General features: G+C 42.4%; 2 protein-coding genes across 9 annotated transcripts in view; one reads left to right on the forward strand and one right to left on the reverse strand.

Moving 5' to 3' along the window:
* RO60 (Ro60, Y RNA binding protein) overlaps nt 1–19,446 on the reverse strand; it is a 27,382-nt gene extending 7,936 nt beyond the window's left edge. Inside the window, exons 1-5 of one of the 3 annotated variants that reach the window (XM_069544536.1) lie at nt 19,051–19,446; nt 5,174–5,772; nt 3,205–3,425; nt 2,448–2,594; nt 2,052–2,189 (exon numbers count right to left, since the gene is read on the reverse strand). In XM_069544536.1, coding sequence (XP_069400637.1) covers nt 2,052–2,189; nt 2,448–2,594; nt 3,205–3,425; nt 5,174–5,753 — 1,086 coding nt within the window. In that variant the 5' untranslated portion in view covers nt 5,754–5,772; nt 19,051–19,446. Of the gene's footprint in view, nt 1–2,051; nt 2,190–2,447; nt 2,595–3,204; nt 3,808–4,970; nt 5,773–18,594 lie in introns of those variants that run through there. The other 2 variants (XM_069544535.1, XM_069544538.1) reach the window with 2 other exon arrangements.
* Nucleotides 18,922–20,417, forward strand: part of UCHL5 (ubiquitin C-terminal hydrolase L5) — a 47,527-nt gene continuing 46,031 nt past the window's right edge. For 4 of the 6 annotated variants that reach the window (XM_069544539.1, XM_069544540.1, XM_069544543.1 and 1 more), the window contains exon 1: nt 18,922–19,658. In XM_069544539.1, coding sequence (XP_069400640.1) covers nt 19,583–19,658 — 76 coding nt within the window. In that variant the 5' untranslated portion in view covers nt 18,922–19,582. The remainder of the gene's footprint in view (nt 19,659–20,417) is intronic. The other 2 variants (XM_069544541.1, XM_069544542.1) reach the window with 1 other exon arrangement.

Raw genomic sequence — 20,417 nt, forward strand, 5'->3', positions numbered from 1 at the left:
CTTTTGTTGTCTGTTCTTTTGATATCACATCCAAGAATCTACTGCCAAACAGTAGAGCTTTTATAATATGGGTCATGAGCTTTTAAAAGGGTCATGAGGTTTTATAAAAGGTCTTCTTCTAATAGCTGTGTAGTTTTAAGTCTTATCTACAGGTCACTTTGAGTTAATTTTTGTATGTGGTATAAAGTAACAGTCTAGCTTCTCTCTTTCACATGTGGATATCCAGTCTCCTCAGCACCATTTGTTAAAGACTTTATCTTCTTTCCATTGAATTGTCTTGACACGCTAGTCAAAAGTCAATTGACCATACATGTGCGAGTTTAATTCTTGGCTCCCTGATCTATTCTGTTGGTGTACATGTTGTATTTATGCCAATACTACACTGTTTTGATTACTGTAGCTTTGTAGTAACTCTTGAAATCCTAAATTTGGAAGTGTGGGTCTTTTGACTTTTTTTTTTTCAACATTAGGTTTCCCGATTTGGGGTCCTTTGAGAGTCCATATAAATTTTAGGTTGGGGATTTCTGTTTCTGCTAAACATGCCACAGGGATCACAATGAATCTGTAGATTGTTTTGGGTACACTGGCATCTTAACGTTATGAAGTCTTCCAAACTAGGAACACAGGATGTCTTCTCATTTATTTATTTCTTCTTAAATGTCTTTCAGTAGTGTTTTGCAGTTTTCAGTAAGTCAGTCTTACACCCCATAGTTAAATTTACTCCAAAGTTTCTCATTATTTTTGATGCTGTTGTAAATGGAATGTTTTCTTAATTTTGTTTTTGGACTTTTCACCGCTAGTGTATAGAAATACTACTGATTTTTTCCTGCTGAATTTATATCCTGGAACTCTGCTGAATCCATTTGCTAGATCTAATATTATTTTGTGGAATTTAAAAAAATCTTTTTGGTCATGCCACGTGGCATGTGTGATCTTAGTTCTACAACCAGGGGCAGAAACTGCCCCGTGCAGTGGAAGGGTGGAGTCTTGACTACTGGACTCCAGGGAAATCCTATTTTGTGAATTCTTTATGGTTTTCTCCATGTAAGATCAAATCATCTGAGAACATGATAGTCTTTCTCCCTTTCCAGCCTGGACTGAGATGTTCTGGTGGTTCAGTGGTTAAGACTGCACTTCTACTGCAGGGGGCATGAGTTCCGTCCCTGGTCGAGGAACTAAGACCCTGCATGCTGCAGGAGTGGTTTTTTCAATAAAAAATTTTTAAGTGAAAATGAAAACAACCTGGATACATTTTAATATTTGTTTTCCTTTTGTAACTGCTAGAACTTCCAGTAAATGTAAATCAAAGTGGGAAAAGTGGGCATCCTGGTCTTGTTTCTGATCTTAAGGGAAAAGATATCAATCTTTTACCCCTGAGTATGATGATGGCTGTAGGTTTTTTACACATGACCTTTATCACACTAAGGAAGCTCACTTCTATTCCTGGTTTACTAAGAGTTTTTTTTTTTAAAATCAGAAAGGGTACAGGATTTTCTCAAATGCTCTTTCTACATCAATTGAGATATATGTGTTATCTTTTAACAATGATGTTATATTACATTGATTTTTCTTATATTGTATGATCCTTGTATGTTGAGGGTGACTCACTTGTATAATCTCTTTAATATGCTGCTGAATTTGGTTGCTCATACTTTGTTGAAGAGCAAGACTTTTTTAAAACCAAAAACTTTAACTTATGGCTCTGATATAGAATTTCCATTTGTAAAAAAAGATTAGTCCCTATCAAGACAGAGGAGATCTATTACTGATTAACAGGGAAAACAGAAGATCAAGTCCCAGGACTCCACAGGAATGCAAATTTTTAGTAATTTAAAACATCAAAATTTAATGGTTGATGTCTGGTTGTTGTCCAAAGGTAGAGACAAATACTTTATTCATAAGCTTATGACTATAATCATAATTATATATTCATTTTCACATGAACAAATGAATACCTAATCAAAAATGGTTAAACTACTAATATCATCTTTAAAATGTGTTTCTAAATCTTAACTGGGTTTTTTGTTTTCAAACAAAAATCAAACCATTACCTTAAACGTTTTATAAAAAGCAGCATCCAAAGCTTGCAGAATTTCTTCATCAGGGCGCCACTTCAGTTTTCCTCTGAGCCCATGACCTGTCTTATAAGTTTCTAACGCAATTAAAACATGAAATGGATGTATACGAGCCTAGAACATGACAGAGACAGAAAGCAAATGTCAAATTCAAGTGAAAAACAGGAATCATGTCTCTTAGATTTTTGTTATTGTAGCTAATAAATCTATTTCATAAAGAGAAAAATGAGGACATATTAAAGTTAGATTTCAGAGTCAATGCCATGTGGTATGATAAAAGTCTCAAAACACCTAAAAAATTCGCTGATTCCATCTCCAAAATTTAAAAGCCAGTTTTTTCAATTAGTAGTAGTTAACAAAGGTAACACTTACCTTTTTTAACAGTTTTTCATTACACAGCTTTTCACATACTAAAGACACTTCTGAGTTTCCGGGTTCAAGCACTGAATTAGCTGTCATCTTTCCCAGATTCCTTAGTAATGCTGTGAGAGGCATTTCTTGTAACAAAGCCTTCCACACCTATTGCAGTAAAACAGGTAGAAATAAAAGGAATTAAGGGGAAATGAATACATGTAACATAGACATATCAATTAATAATAGTCTTTAAGGCTTTCTTTTGGGGGTTTGGACCACTTTCTAAATAAAAATTTGTGTGGGTTGGTCAAAGACTCATGGAACAAAGTAACCTGCTCTTTATTAGAGTAATAAAGTTAAAGTACATTATATTTTGTGAAAGAACTGTATATAAGAATTTTATTTATGTAATTAGCGAGGTAAACTAACCAATACATCTTCTGGAGTGGAACTAATACTTAAAAATTGCCAACTACATCTGGGCATTGTGCCCAGGTGTTTTAAATAAATGTTAATTTTAAGATATATTTTAAGTATTTTTTAGGGAATTCCCTGGTTGTCCAGGGATTAGCGCTTGGTGCTTTCCCTGCCGGGGGCCTGGGTTCAATTCCTGGTCCCCTGGTCAAGGAACTAAGATCCTACAAACCATGCAGTATGGCAAAAAAAAAAAAAAAAAAATTTAAGTATTAATATATTTTAATGCATTAGCAAAATTTATCCTTTTACCACACAGCCTAAGTTCCTCATGTGCTAGAACATATTATCACTTTCTTACCTCTCTCGACTTTAAGTGATTTGTTAGGAGGTGCTCCCTAACCAGCCTGTGCTCTTCTATCAGATGAATGACTTCCAGTTCATCTTTTGTGCGCTTCACTTTCTCTACAGCCTCGAGATACTTTAATAATTTTTCAGCCTCCACAGAAAGCGCTTTTTCTTTATACATTTCATGGACCTCTTTCCAGCCCTTTGTAATATATTTGGTGACAATAGCAAGTCCTTCAACAAAATAAAGAATTAAAAAGGCATGTAGGATTAGCAGGTAGAAAACTGGACGTGTTACTGAGAACACCTTATGTGAATGGCACATCTAGATACACAGGAGTTTAAACCAGGATGCTACTTCTCATAATATGACACACACTTACGCAAATGGAGCCAACTAATTTTTGCCTCTCCCATGAGACTCTGGAGGTAAAACTCTAACCTAATATGTTTTGAAGTCTAATGACTCCAAAGTCATTTTATTATAGAGCTTTATTTTTGGAAGCAGTAGCATCAGAACCTTTAGTACACACTGACTATCTCAGGTCCACAATCTCAATTCACAAAAGTATAGACCTACCTCAGTTAATCTCATATTCACCTGCCCCTTTACCTGCTAAAGAAAGATGCATTTGTAAATTACAGAGATAGGTAGGTAGGTAACTTGACAAGTAGGTAGGTAACTTGTAATTTTTAATAGCTGAGAAAGTATTACAGGCCTAAATAATGTGTCCATTTCTATAATTCCTTTTAATAGTTGAAAAAGCTTTGCACTGGGGGAGTGAGGAAATCTGGGTTCTAGCCTACATGTATGTGTGACCAGAGGCCTTAGTTTCCACTTCTGTAAAACAGTGGGGGGACATAATTATCAAATTTCAAGGTCTGTGGGGGGAAGGTAGGTAAAATAAATGACAGAGGTCATTGATATAATAGTGGTCATGACTGTGGTGAATTAAACAGAATATGCCTGACAGATATTTTAATAAAATATTTGGAAAAAAAAAATTTGGCTTGGTACTGCTAAAGGAATGTATTTTCAATATAAGGTGCAACATGGATTTTTATGTAACACTGGCAAATAATTGATTTTTCCCCCTAAAATATAGTTCAGGCCAAGTAAAATACACCTCTAAGGCAGACTGAGCTGATGTGTTCTTTCTGAACTCTAAATAATTTGAGTAAAAGTTAATACTGACATGCAGGAACTTGTAAAGTATTGTGACTCTGCTGTCTTACACATCTTAATGTGAAATCTGGAATTCCCTGACAGTCCAGTCGTTGGGACTATGTGCTTTTACTGCAGGGGTTATGGATTCAATTCCTCATGGGGGATCCAAGATCCCACAAGCTACACAGTACCCAAATAAATAAATAAATAAATATAACAAGGATGTAGTTTCTAATAAAAAAAATCAAAATATACATGTGTTTGTGTGTATAAATATAGTAATTTATTGCCTAAATTTCATTTGAAAAAGTTCATTTGTAGTTTTAGAAAAAAGTGGTAAAACAGAAACTACTGAGGAGATTCCATGTATGAAGACATCACCATACAAGATGTGTAGGAAGAAGGAGAAGCAACCAACACTGCCCTTTACTTGTGTCAGAAACTGTGTGTGTAAGTATTCCAATACACACTATCACTGATAGTCACACTAATTTCAAGGGCTATTCCCTTTCCACCTTTTTTTAGTAGATGAAGATACAGAAAATCAGACAGGTTCAGTTACTTGGTATACGGACACACAGTAATTAAGTAGAACTGAAATCTGAACTCACCTGAGGGGCCGTCATTTCAAGTTTCACCTCTGCTGTGAAAAAATAATGTCAACTTTGGACATGTTCATGAATTAGTCAATCAATGTCTTGAGACTGAAAGACTATTTCTAGAAGATATTACACAATTGTCTTACCGCAAATAAAAATTTGCCATTTACTGCATATCTGTACCTCACCTGTCGCCATGAAGATCTCACACTTACCTTCACTGGAAGGTTTAAGATGTGACAATCTTAACAGATCTTTGTGAGACCAGCCGTTTCTTTGTTTGTATTTTGTAACTGCCAGGGCGAGGGCCATGCCACCCTTTTCATTATACCAGTCTGCTACAGCCTTCCGGAGGGCACGACCCCACATGCCACACTTCATGCTTTCCTTCAGATCTTTCTTAAACTGGATAAAAGTAAAGAGGTGTGTAGGGATGCGACAAACTTCAGGAACAGCTTTGAAGGCGGCTTGTTTGGTGCTTATGTCGGAACACTGGGAGCAAATGGCCAGGGCAAAGAGTGTGGGTTCCTGCTTTGCGGTTCTGCCTTCTTGACTGAAGGACTTTATTTCCTGTATCACTTCACATCCTCTGCCATCTTCAATCAATCTGATTAAAGCTTCGGCATTCTCAAGGCCTAGCTTCTGTTCTTTGATATAGTAAGTCCCACCTTCAGAACCAAAACACAAGAACCGGTGTAGCCGATTCATATCAGTGACTTGCCACACATATCCGCCTTCGGAATTAGCTATCTGCTTCTCATTCAGTGGCTGCATTTGGTTTACAGATTCCTCCATTTTTCTGTCTTTAGGAAGCCTATTGGAAAGCAAAATGTTATTACAAGAAAAAAATAGAATTCTGTATCATTGAAACTACCATTTAACAGAAAAACTTGTAATCACCTTTAAAAATCCAGATACATTAACAGAATTATCTTGGAATTTTCTGAAAAATACAAAGGCCCAAAGTGAAACTGAAAGTCACTCAGTTGTGTCCGACTCTTTGAGACCCCATGGGCTATACAGTCCATGGAATTCTCCAGGCCGGAATACTGGAGTGGGTAGCCTATCCCTTCTCCAGGGGATCTTCCCGACTGAGGAACTGAAGTGGGGTCTCCCACATTGCAGGTGGATTCTTTACCAACTGAGCTATGAGGGAAGCCCCACTATCACTATTTTCCCCAGAAAAAAAAAATTTATTACAGGTAGATAGAAATGATAAATTATAAAAAGGAAAACCATTTATTAATCTAGGCTTATTGAAATCTGCCATGAAATATTTTAATTTAAAAATATTGTATAAGTAAGTTATGGTATGATGATCAGAAGTGACAGTCAAGAAGTCACATTTTTGACGCAGTTTGCTGCTCCAGAGCCTGAGCAGGCAGCTCGGGTGGAGTCCAGAGGAGCAACCAGGAGAGGAAAAGGGGCGGGGGCGGAGCAGTAACGGTCTCTGACGCAGTGACTGCAGACAAGCTCTGCTTGTACCCAACATCTGTTCCTCCCTCCCCTTTTCTAACTAGTATCCTCTTTCTGGTAGTAACATCCTTCAGGGGACATTCCCCAGCCCCAAGGGATGAATCTTGATTGCTCTAAGCCAGTGGTTCTCACAGTCTATGAGCATCAGAATTACTTGAAGTGCTAGTTTAAACATAAAATGATGGGTCCCACTCACCCCGTCCCCCTCAAGTTTCTTTCACAATTCAGAATGTCTGGCTGAGGCCTGAGTTTTGGTACCAGTTACGAGTCTCCAGGTGATGCTCTCACTCCTCTTGCCATGTGACTGGTACAGGTATTGAGCAAGTATCACAGCTCCTGCCAGTGAGACATGATAAATCTGCCAATACTTTGGAGGTCTCCTTCCCTCTTAAAAAGGGGCCTGGACTCTTAAAAAGGCATGTTCTCTAAAAGAAACAAAGGAGCTATATATAGAAAACTATAAAACACTGATGAAAGAAATCAAAGATAACACAAATAGATGGAGAAATATACCATGTTCACGAATCGGAAGAATCAATACAGTGAAAATGAGTATACTGCCCAAAGCAATCTATAGATTCAATGCGATTCTTATCAAGCTACCAATGGTATTTTTCAGAGAACTAGAACAAATAATTTCACTATTTGTATGGAAACACAGAAAAACCTCAAATAGCCAAAGCAATCTTGAGAAAGAAGAATGTAACTGGAGGAATCAACTTGCCTGACTTCAGACTATACTACAAAGCTACAGTCATCAAGACAGTATGGTACTGGCACAAAGACAGAAATAGATCAATGGAACAGAATAGAAAGCCCAGAGATTAATCCACACAGCTATGGACACCTTATCTTTGACAAAGGAGGCAAGAATATACAATGGAGAAAAGACAATCTCTTTAACAAGTGGTGCTGGGAAAAACCAGTCAACCACCTGTAAAAGAAACTACAAAATGTTCTAACACCAAACACAAAAATTAACTCAAAATGGATTAAAGATCTAAATGTAAGACCAGAAACTATAAAACTCCTAGAGGAAAACACAGACAAAACACTCTCTGACATAAATCACAGCAAGGTCCTCTATGACCCACCTCCCAGAGTAATGGAAATAAAAGCAAAAATAAACAAATGAGACCTAATTAAACTTAAAAGCTTTTGCACAACAAAGGAAACTAGTAAGCAAGGAAACTATAAGGCAGCCTTCAGAATGGGAGAAAATACCAAATGAAGCATCTGACGAAAAATTAATCTCTAAAATATATAAGCAGCTCAATACCAGGAAAATAAACAGCCCAATCAAAAAATGGGCCAAAGAACTACACAGACATTTCTCCAAAGACATACAGATGGCTAACAAACACAGGAAAAGATGCTCAATATCACTCATTATCAGAGAAATGCAAATCAAAACAACAAGGTACCATCTCATGCCAGTCAGAATGGTTGCTATCAAAAAGTCTACAAACAATAAATGCTGGAGAGGGTATGGAGAAAAGCAAACCTTCTTACACTGCTGGTGGGAATGCAAACTAGTACAGCCACTATGGAGAACAGTGTGGAGATTCCTTTAAAAACTGGAAACAGAACTGCCATACAACCCAGCAATCCCACTGCCGGGCATATACACCGAGGAAACCAGAATTCAAAGAGGTGTGTACCCTAGTGTTCATCACAGCACTGTTGACAATAGCCAGGACATGGAAGCAACCTAGATGTCCATTAGCAGACGAATGGATAAGAAAATTGTGGTACACACACACAATGGAATATTACTCAGCTATTAAAAAGAACGCATTTGAGTCAGTTCTAATGAGGTGGATGAAACTGGAGCCTATTATACAAAATGAAGTAAGTCAGAAAAAAAACACCAACACGATATATTAACGCATATATGTGGAATTTAGAAAGACAGCAATGATGACCCTATGTGCAAGACAGCAAAAGAGACACAGATGTAAAGAACAGCCCTTTGGACTCTGTGGGAGAAGGCAAGGGTGGGATGATTTGAGAGAACAGCATTGAAACATGTATATTACCATATGTAAAGCAGATGACCAGTCCAAGCTTGATGCATGAAACAGGGCGCTCAAAGCTGGTGCACTGGGACAACCCAGAGGGATGGGATGGGGAGGGAGGTGGGACACATGTACTCCTGTGACTGATTCATGTCAATGTTTGGCAAAACCCACAATATTGTAAAGTAAATACGAGTAAATCCAATTAAAAAATTAATTTAAAAAAGGCATGTTCTTTCTGCCTTGAGATACTCATTTGCAGCACATGATGCCTGACGTGGTGTCAGCTATCTTGAGTCATGGGGGAGCCAGTTTAAGATGACATACAAAGGATGGCAGAGCTAGAAAAGATTTAAAAAAAAAAAAAAAAAAAAAGGAGTCCAGGCTATTGATACTACCAAGTTACCTGGACCTTAGAAATGTGCTAATATATCATAGTGTGTTAGTGTCAGCTGCTCAGTCGTGTCTGACTCTTTGCAACCCCATGGACTGTAGCCCGCCACGCTCCTCTATTCATGGGATTTTCCAGGCAAGAATACTGGAGTGGGTGGCCATTTCCTTCTCCAGGGGATCTTCCCAACCGAGGAATCGAACCTAGGTCTCCTGCATTGTAGGCAGATTCTTTACTCTCTGAGCCTAATGTATCTGTATTGTTTAAATCGTTTATAGGTTTTCTCTTACCTGTAGCTGAGAGCATTCTGATTAACATCCTGTATCAACAGTGCTCATTTATAGTTTGTGTCACCTGTAACTACCCACATTTTCCTCCTCCCATTATCTCTAAAGCTACTAGAACTGACTGTCTGGCAGCAATATCACTTTTTCTCCTCCTAGCAGAGTAACTACAATCATCCACTGCTCTCCACTGCTGTTCTCTCTACAAGTGTTTGCTCTCAGGTTTCCCGCCTGCACTGCTACAGTGCACTGGGCTTCTCCCCATGGCCAACACAATGACACAGCCAACAGAAAGTCCTCAACCAGCATTTATTACATACTATGTGGAAGGCATGAAGGAGACTCTGTTCCATTAAAAGTAAGATTTTCAAAACTTTTCCTGCCCTCAGGGAAATCAGTCTGTATGATGTGGTAGAGATCTATTTATGCCTCAATTTAAATTTATATATAATTATGCACAACTTTATATACAATTGATAAAGCACTTGTAATCAAGTGCTTTAATAGAAAAGTGAATAAGCAGAGGAGGATAAACTAATGCTGTCTCAATAATCCAGGAAGGCTGAAAAACTGGCATATAAAGTTTGGGGAATGCATTCCAGGAAGGGGTATCTGTAATTTTGCTCTGTGTCTTTCAAGTTTAGAAAAGGAAGTAAGAATACTCCAAAGAAATGTTGGTAAGTGCAGATGACACCACCCTTATGGCAGAAAGTGAAGAGGAACTAAAAAGCCTCTTGAAGAAAGTGAAAGAGGAGAGTGAAAAAGCTGGCTTAAAGCTCAACATTCAGAAAACGAAGATCATGGCATCTGGTCCCATCACTTCATGGCAAATAGATGGAGAAACAATAGAAACAGTGGCAGACTTTATCTTTTGGGGCTCCAAAATCACTGCAGATGGTGACTGCAGCCAAGAAATTAAAAGACGCTTGCTCCTTGGAAGAAAAGTTATGACCAACCTAGCTAGCATATTCAAAAGCAGAGACATTACTTTGCCAACAAAGGTCCGTCTAGTCAAAGGTATGGTTTTCCCAGTGGTCATGTATGGATGTGAGAGTTGGACTGTGAAGAAACCTGAGCGCCGAAGAATTGATGCTTTTGAACCGTGGTGTTGGAGAAGACTCTTGAGAGTCCCTTGGACTGCAAGGAGATCCAACCAGTCCATTCTGAAGGAGATCAGCCCTGGGATTTCTTTGGAGGGAATGATGCTGAAGCTGAAACTCCAGTACTTTGGCCACCTCATGCGAAGAGTTGACTCACTGGAAAAGACTCTGATGCTGGGAGGGATTGGGGGCAGGAGGAGAAGGGGACGACAGAGGATGAGATGGCTGGATGGCATCACTGACTCGGACATGAGTTTGAGTGAACTCCGGGAGATGGTGATGGACAGGGAGGCCTGGCGTGCTGCGATTCATGGGGTCGCAAAGAGTCGGACACGACTGAGCAAATGAACTGAACTGAACTGAAGGCAGTAAAATAAAGAAGCAAAAGAAAAAATTCTTTGAAGACGATAAAAGCTTGAGCATGTTCATATACTGTAGGGAAGGCTAAAGATAGAATCCTGGTCAATATCAACAATTAAAAGCTAAGGAGAAAAGGGTCCTTTAAAGGAGAAACAGGAGAGGCCCACAGACTTTAAATCAAGAGAAAGTGGTTATCATAGATCATAACAGAATTTCACGGAGTGAATGGCTGGTAATGTCAAACACTTGGTAATCAAGTAAATAAGGCTGAAATTGGTAACAGGAATGCTGAAGAGAGGCAATCACAGTCAGGGGCTGCGAGAAACAGCTTGATTCCAATGTGGTGAAGAGGGCACACAGCAAGGAAGAGCCTTCACGGGTAAATGCTCTTTTATAGAAGGAAAGTTATAAAGGCAAGGGAAAAGTGAAGGTGGGAGATAGAGGAAAAATCTTTTTACCTTTTCAGATGAGAGGACAGGAGGCTGAGGTTGGAAGTTTAATTTGGAGAGTTGAAGGCCGTGGAGGAAGGGAGTTTAGTGAGGCAATGAGATCCCTGAAGGCTGCTCAGAGCACCCACGCGGAGACTGGCCTTGACAGCACAGGGCTGTCCCCTTCCCAAAGGATGAGGGTGATGGGTAAGGGCCCCCTGAGGGAGAAGGAGAAACAAGGAAATGACGGCGTTCCTAATGGGGAAGTAAGCCTGGTTAGTGAGACTGGGTCTCAGAGCGGGGAACACACAGTGCTTGGGAGAAGGTAGGTAAGGGGTAAGTGGGAGAAAGCCTCACGTTTCTGAATGTGACTGCGGGGGACAGAGATTTGGATTGTGTGGAAATAGCAGTATCAGTATTTCAGTACAGCTCTGTTACAAAGTAGTGAATGTCAGGGCAGGCCTTGGCCTCAGGCAGTGTCGGAGAGGTGGTGGTCATATTCTATCAGCCACTGGGGACTGATTTACAGTGACTGCGAGCAGCACAGGCTGAAACTCCTGGTGTGGTGGCTGGTGCTTTTTCTACGTATTCTTAACCTCGTTTCAACATGGCATGTACCTCTTCTTTTCAATCCAAAGAGACTAACTGCCTTCTCAAAGACTGATAAAATTAATCGCTAATTCCAGTAGAAATTATTATTTTGATTTTTATACTGCATTTGACGTTACTGGCCTCTCCTTTAGATTTTACAAAAACATACTCTCTGGTGTTACTTCAACCAGGCCATTCTTGCTTACGAGTTATGTTTGTTGGATGAGTGTGAAATGGCACTCAATTATCAGATTATACTACTACCCCAGCTTTCCTGCACCAAGGTCCCAGTGGTGAGTTCAAGGTCCCAATATAAACCTCAAAACCCCCTCCTCTCCAAGTTTTCCCTTGTATTATATTCTTTGTTACACGTCCAGCTAACATAATGGTTCCCTTGAGAGTGGGGACCAGGTCTTACTTGTGTATCACTCCCCTAGAATATCATTTCTAAATAATTACAAATATATATTTAAGAATAACTAAGCAGGGCTTCCCTGGTACTTCAGCCGGTAAAGAATTTGCCTGCAACGCAGGAGAACCCAATTTGATTCCTGGGTTGGGAATGTCCCCTAGCGGAGGGCATGGTAAACCACTCTATTATTCTTGCCTGGAGAATCCCTATGGACAGAACAGCCTGGCGGGCTACAGTCCATGGGGTCACAAAGAGTTGGACATGACTGAGCAACTAAGCACAGGACAGCACCAGTAACATTAAAGTTGATTTTTCTGAACCATTTCTCTAAATATTATGCATGACTTGCTTTTCTTTCCTGTAACATTTACTTTATAAATAAGTCTTAATGCACGCAATTAAAAACATAATTCTTTAACATAAATTCTGTAATCAGACTAATAAATGTACTATGTATATGCAGGTAACAGAAATAGTTAAGAAAAATAAAACATGAAAAAGTTACAAAGTAATGAGTTCTGAGTAAGAAAGTCATCTGAGGATAGTATTTCTCTGTAAATTCTTCTAATATGTTTAATATTAGGTATTCAAGTATCTTTTGTACAGCAAGCAGCAAAATGAACTTTAATTCTAGGGAAGATGCCTGAAAAAGAAATGTAATTTTTATAATTCCTATTATAAGAAATGAAATCACTTATTCATAGCTGTGCCAATGGAATCTTCCCTTGAGTCTTAATGACAACTCTGACCATGTATCTTTTCAATATTTCTGCAAGAGAAACTGTTCACCTTTTTCATCTGCTTCTGTGAAAGTACTTTCCAAGATGCAACATAAAACAGTGGACATAAAACATCATTAACAGCTATGGCCCCTATCCACTTGCCTGTGTACATATACCAGAGTCAGAATTTTTAGTTTAAAATAAAAAACAGAATGGCAGCATATTCCAAGCTACTCTGTCACTGAACCTGCAATAGAAATTAACTTTAAAATTGGCTAGGTGGAGACCAGTCCTGGGTGTTCATTGGAAGGACTGATGCTGAGGCTGAAACTCCAATACTTTGGCCACCTCATGCAAAGAGTTGACTCACTGGAAAAGACCCTGACGCTGGGAGGGATTGGGGGCAGGAGGAGAAGGGGACGACAGAGGATGAGATGGCTGGATAGCATCACTGACTCGATGGACATGAGTTTGGGTGAACTCTGGGAGTTGGTGATTGACAGGGAGGCCTGGTGTGCTTCAATTCATGGCGTCGCAGAGTCGGACATGACTGGGTGACTTGACTGAACTGAATTGAGGTAATAAAACATAGTGGTATAATAAGAATATTTGGTTTTTGTGGGAGGTACGGACTACAGAGGTGGCTGGTGCTCAGAGGTTAAAGCGTCTGCCTCCAATGCAGGAGACACGGGTTCGATCCCTGGGTCGGGAAGATCCCCTGGAGAAGGAAATGGTAATCCACTCCAGTATTCTTGCCTGAAGAATCCCACGGACAGAGAAGCCTGGTAGGCTTCAGTCCACGGGTCGCAAAGAGTTGGACACGACTGAGCGACTTCACTTTCACAGACTACTGGAGGGAGGGGCTTCTGAGGTGGTGTCAGTGATAAAGAACAAGCCTACCACCAATGCAGAAGATGTGAGACATGGGTTCAATCCCTGGGGAATCCCATGGATAGAGGAGCCTGGAGGGCTACAGTCCATAGAGTAGAAAAGAGCCGGACAAAACTGAAGCAACTCAGCACACATGCAGACTTCTGGGTATAAGACAGGCTATAGTGATATACTGTACAACACAGGGAATATAGCCAGTATTTTGTAACAACTATAAATGGACTGTAACCTTTAAAAGTATTAGACTATCTGGTTTTTGTCCTTGAGTTTCAAAAGGCTTCAAAAACCACCTGGGGTTTATATTAAAAAAAAAAAACTCAAAAATATACACGCATCCAATGTTCACAGCAGCGTTATTTACAATTTCCATACCTTGGAAGCAACCTAAGTGTCCATCAACAGATGAATGAATAAATAACATGTGGTATATGTATATACAATGGAATACAACTCAGTCATAAACCATAAAAAGGAATGAAATTTTGCCATTTTCAGCAACACGGGTGGACTTGGAGGGCATTATGCTACATGAAGTAAGACAAAGACAAATATTGTATGGTATCACTTATGTGGACTCTAAAAAGTGCAACAAACTAGTGAATGAAGAAGCAGTAAACAGGTTCACAGATACGGAGAATAAACTAGTGGTTAGCGGTGGGGGGGTGGGGGGTGGGGGGAGAGGCACAATACAGGTGTAGAGGATTTATAAAGAGTTATTGTGAGACTATATGAAATCATGTGTGTGAAACTTAAAAATTGTACAGCGGCATAGAATTTAAAGAATCTTTTATTCAAAACAATGTTAACAAAAAAAAACCTTGCAATATCCTGATTGATGGGTGTCTTTGTTATGCTAATGAGAGGGCTTTCTGGGCCTTTGGATTGCTTCCAGATGGGATCACCATAAAGACCAATCGTCTGATTAGAAGGCTGGAACATCCTCTCAGGAGGGGAGGACGGCAGCACACTGGGCTCAACCATGTGGTCAATGAATTCATCAATCCTGCTTAATCATAAGACTCCATACACAAACTGCAGACCCCCAACTTCAGCACAGACTCCAAGTCAGTACTGGTGGGGTGCCGTGCCAGGACTGCACAAACTGCCTTCTCACTGGCCCGGGCGTGTCCTCCACTGGGCTGTCCCTGAACTGCGTCCTTTTAAATAAAACAGTAATCATAAGGCTGGTGCTTTTAGGGAGTTGAGTCATCCAGGTGAACTACTGACCCTGAGAGGGCTACAGGACGCCCACCTGAGCAGGCAGAAGTGTGGGGAGACTGGGGCCCTCCCAGAAGCTGCTGTCTGAAGGAAGGGCAATCTGTTGGGGGTCCTGCCCTTTAACTTGGGAGATCTGATGGAACTGCACTCTGGGATGGAACTGAAATGAATTCTGAGGTGAAATGAATGTAAGACACTGAGGTGACATCAGAGAACTGATCTCAAAACACAGACACCAAAAGCATAAGTGACGAAAGGAAAAAAACCAAGCTTTCGTCAAAATTTAAAACTGTGTTTCAAAAGATACCACAAAGAAAGCAAAGAGACATCCCAGTGAAAGGGAGAAAACACTTGCAAATCATATATATGATAAGGAATTTGTGTCTATAATATAGAGAGCGCACATAACTACATAATAAAATGGCAAATGCCCCAATTAAAAAACAGGCTAAGAGTCTATATAGGCCTTTCTTCAAAGAAGATATACAAATGGCCAACACACAAAAAAAATGCTGAATATCACTGGTCATCAGCAAATAAAAACTGCAATGAGGTATCATTTCACATGTACTAGAATGGCTATAATCAAAAGGACAATAATAAGCAGCATTGTGAGGATCCGGAGAAATTAGAACCTTCATACCCCGCTGGTGGAATGTAGAATGTTGGATCATATGATATCTCTATATTTAACCTTCTGTGGAATTGCTAGATTCCTCTCTAAAGTGTAAGAGGTTTCTTTTTGGGGGTGATGAAAATGTTCTGAAATTAGATAGTGGTAATGATTACACAACTGTGTGTGTGCAACAACTCTGAATATACTAAAACTCCTTGAATGGGATGTGTGAGTCTGTCTTAAAAATGTTACTTAAAAAAAAAAATGACTAGGCAAAATTTGGGAAGTTATTTTAAAAGATAAACATCCAAATGATATTTAACCTTACTTTTTTTATATTTGTCTTTAGAAAGCAATTTGGGATACACATGGACATATATATGTGTGTGTGTGGTGTTGTTTAATTGCTAAGTCATAACCGACTCTTTTGTGATCCCATGCTAGGCCCCTCTGTCCATGGGATTTCCTAGGCAAGAATACTGGAATGGATTGCCATTTCCTTCTCCAGGGGATCTTCCTCACCCAGGGATTGAGCCCATGTCTCGTGCATTGGCAGGCGGGTTCTTTACCACTGAACCACCTGGGAAGCCCATATGCGTGTGTGTGTATACCTACATATGTAAAAATATATATGTGTGTGTGTGTATGATGAGATGGTTGGAGGGCATCACCGACTTGATGGACCTGAGTTTGAGCAAGCTCCGGGAGTTGGTGATGGACAGGGAAGCCTGGAGAGCTGCAATCCATGGGGCTGCAAATGAGTTGGACATGACCGAGTGACTGAACAGATATATATAAACACATACGTGTATGTTATATATAATACACATACATATATAGGACCTTAATTTCTTCCTTCCCCAACTGCTTTCATCCCCCTTCTCAAAGCTTAAGCTCCAGCGTCAGTGGTTTAGAAAGCAGTTGGGGAGTGAGTTAGGTCAGAGCCTGGTCATCAGTTAATCCAGTCCTGAACATCCAAGTGTTGTAAATCCAGATTAACAAAGATAGTTAATTCTTCTTTCAGTCGGACTGACATACCCAGTATTCTTAAAGCATACCCCTCCAAAGAAATTTAATACAGCTAAAGTTTTATTAAACTTCTATAAATTAAAATTTGGGGAAGCAATCAAACAAATCACAATGTTACTAAAAGCACAGCCACACTTTGAAATTGGTTGTGGTTCTCTTTTTCCTAATTTTAAATGCAAAATCAGTGAATGCTAGTAATACACAGTATGTAATAGCATTTATTTCTGCTTCTCATTCACTGGAACTATAACAACTACTGAAGCTGAAGCTCCAACACTTTGGCTACCTGATTCAAAGAGCTGACTCACTGGAAAAGACCATGATGCTGGGAAAGATTGAAGGCAGGAGAAAGGGACAACAGAGGATGGTTGACATCACCAACTCAATGGACATGAGCAAACTCCAAGAGACGGTGAAGGACAGGGAAGCCTGGTGTGCTGCAGTCCAGGGGGTTGCAAAGAGTGAGACAAGAACAACTATAGCACCTTTTAACAATGCTAATACATGATTTCTAAGCATTCCTACGTTTTTCTTGAAAGTACACATCTAAGTATCTTTCCAAAGTCTCTTGATCATTTGTTACTTGAAAAGGCTCCCTTTCATCCCAAGAGGTCAAACAAGTTGGTAGCTTACTCCTTTTTAAATGAAGTCAAAACTTACTTACACCTATGAGAGAGAGCAAAATAGTCTGAAAAAAGAGGGAATACTGCAAAACCTGGGGCCACACTTTCAGATAACTATCACTCAGACTGGTAATGGACATGAGTGGATCAAGTCAAGTGTGATGTAATAAAAAGCAGTGAAGAACAGTAGGAGATGTAACAGCATGATATCCTGAAGGCATGCCCTTTCAGCCAACTGGTCAACGTGTAGTAAGGGCCTTGTAATTCCAGATCCTCTCATTTTGCCCAAAGACCCAGAAATCTGGATTTTTATGTGAACTCTTAAATGTTAACAATATAAGGAAATTTGACCCCCATTCCTTTTCTGATTACTTATAGGTTCTGTCAAGGGCTAATTTTCAGTTTGGTCTCTCTACAACAGGCACATTGACTGGAGTATCAAATGTTAGTTCTGCTGTATTCACTTAGCCCTGAAGTTCTAAGTTCTATTGCAAGTTCACAGCAATACTGCAGATTAAAAAGTACCACAAATTACTGCAAACAGTTCTAGGGTCTGATGACACTCATTCTAGGTGTGGTTCATAAGGAAATAAGCCTAGACTCCTCGCCTCACAAACTTTCCCATTTAAGTATACTTAGCAGAACTCCTGGAGAAGACAATGGCACCCCACTCAGGTACTCTAGCCTGGAAAATCCCATGGACAGAGGAGCCTGGTAGGCTGCAGTCCATGGGGTCGCGAAGAGTCGGACACGATTGAGCGACTTCACTTTCACTTTTCACTTTCATGCATTGGAGAAGGAAATGGCAACCCACTCCAGTGTTCTTGCCTGGAAAATCCCAGGGATGGGGGAGCCTGGCGGGCTGCCGTCTATGGAGTCGCACAGAGTCGGACACGACTGAAGCGACTTAGCAGCAGTAGCAGCAGAACTCCATCCCCTCCACCCCCTACCCCCACCAGCTTTAGGACAGAGTCTCTCAGGTATAAACTCCCAGGCAAGTTTCCAAAAAACACTTTTAAATCTAACACCTGACACAAACTTGGGCTTCTACTCCATAATACAACCATGTCTTAATATTAAAGCTGTCCCGTTCTCAATAAAATTTATCACGTTTACTTTGTGGCTTCACATAGCCCTGTAGGACAATGTTCCCTTATTCCAGGTCCACCAGACTGAGAAGCAAAGAGAGTTCTACCAAGTAAAGCTTTTTTTCCCCCTGAAAGTCAAGGGCCCCTCCTGGAATTCAGAGATTCAGGGAGTGATGCATAAGTAATACCACCCTTAAAGACTTTATCTTAACATCAGTATTCTGCAAGGGCTTGGTGAAGGGGGGCTGTTTCGTGATTTAGTGAAGACAGCCATTTTTGGTTCAACGCATCCTTTAGTCTTAGGACCATTATACATGTTTTCAGATTTAACACACTACATTTTTCAACCTCCTGAGCCTTGGAGGCATCGCACAGCACTTGTCTATCACCTCCGATGGACGACAGGAAGGATTCTTCTCTCCCTCGTCATTCCCTCCAGCACAAACTCGTCCTGGGTCTTCTCACAAAGATCCTTCTCAAAGGCTGCAGGCCGGGCAACGCCTCTCGGCGCAGCAGCGGCGGGAGGAGGAAGGAGGAGGAGGAAGAAAGCGGGTCCTCGGGACGTCGGTCGGCGGGAAGCTCCGCAAGCAGCAGCGGGAGGGGTCCGGTCTTCCGGAAGGGTCCGGCCCAGCGGGGAGGCTCACGGAGCGGCCGGTTCCGCTCCCCCCACACCCGAGACGGGCAGAGCCCCGAGGCGGGGCGGGAGGAGGTCTGCTCCGGCCGCGGAGATGCGGAGCGAGAGCCACGAAGGACCGGCCGGACCCTGCGCATCCGGCCTCCCACCCCCCGCGCCGCTCAGACCGCACAAAGGACCGCAGCCACTCGGCCGCCCGCGGCTCCCTCACCTGTGCCCGGCGGCCAAGCCTCCGAAGCCGCCTCGCCACTGGGAGAAGCGCTACGCGGCAACGCGCCGCCGCCGTAAGACGACGACGCACGGCGGCCTGACGGGCGACGACTGCTCGGGGGAAGCCGCTGGGGCCTCCGGGTTCTGCTCCCGGGCGCGAGCCCCGCCCCCCGGCCGCGCCCCGCCCCTGCCCCAGACCGGCGAGGGGCCCGGATGTTCCCTCCTCAGGGGCCCCAGGCCCCGCCTTTTCTCGGATTTTGCCCAGACCGTCCGCCCCCCACCCCTTCCAAATCCGCTAGTCGTCCTCCGCGGCCCAGGGAGAGTCTCGCCAGCTCCCGGGCGGCTAGAGCGTTCGCCCGCGCTCTGTCGCGTTCCAGGTGACGGCGCCGCGGAGGCTGTCGGGAAGTAGGCGGGGTGACGTGAGGCGGACGAGTCCGCGGCGGGTTTGCCGAGCTCTGTGGCCGGCGCTGGCAGGAGCGAGGGCCGCGGCGCCCGGAGCCTGAGGTGGAGCGGGGCGGCGCGCGGCCGGGGCCATGACGGGCAATGCCGGGGAGTGGTGCCTCATGGAGAGCGACCCCGGGGTCTTCACCGAACTCATTAAAGGATTTGGTGAGAGCCAAGGGGGCAGTCCTGGGCCGGTGGCGGGTTACGGGAGGAGGCCGGAGCTGGGCACGAGCGCTTCTCTGCGGCTCCGGTAGCCTGGCGTCTGAAAGGAGGCGACTCCCGAACCCTGGAGTCGGGGAGAGGCGGGGTAAAGGCAGGGCTTCAGCCCCGGCAAGTCGCGTTTCCGTGGCGATCTGAGAGCCACATCTCGGGGACAAGAACGTGTACCCGGGATTCGACGCTCCAGGACTGGATTCGCTGGCCCGAGCCCTCCGCCCCGGCTGCCACTTTTACGCCTTGGAAGCCTCCTCTTTCCACCCCTGGGCGCCCCCATCCCGGGCAGGTGTGTCCAGGTGCGCGTCTCGGGGCATCGGTCCTGCAGAAAAAAAGTCAGATGTGCCTTGTCGAGGGTGGAGGTCCAGGGCCCCAAGCTGCCCGGGAACCTGACATCCGAGTCATTCGAAGCAGAACCCGTCGAGTGTGTGTGATCGGCCCTGCGGCCGTCCGCGCGGGCTGGCTACACGGAACGCGCGGGCCACCTCGCTCGTTCAGCTCGTTGTCGCTTCCGGGAGTGTGCATTCTCCAGCGAGTGTTCTAGAGGCCACATGCTTGCCTCCTAATTACTTTCTGACTCTATTCCTTGTCTCTGGTCCCAAGTAACCAACGTATTCGACTTGGTGGCCTTCTCTGCCGTTCTTGTTGCCTGTTCTCTACTTTGGCAGTAAGTTTATTTTTATCTGTTAAATTTTTAAAAAGTATTATTCA

The sequence above is a fragment of the Ovis canadensis genome, chromosome 12 (genome assembly GCF_042477335.2).
Source record: "Ovis canadensis isolate MfBH-ARS-UI-01 breed Bighorn chromosome 12, ARS-UI_OviCan_v2, whole genome shotgun sequence".
Taxonomy (NCBI): Eukaryota; Metazoa; Chordata; class Mammalia; order Artiodactyla; family Bovidae; genus Ovis; species Ovis canadensis.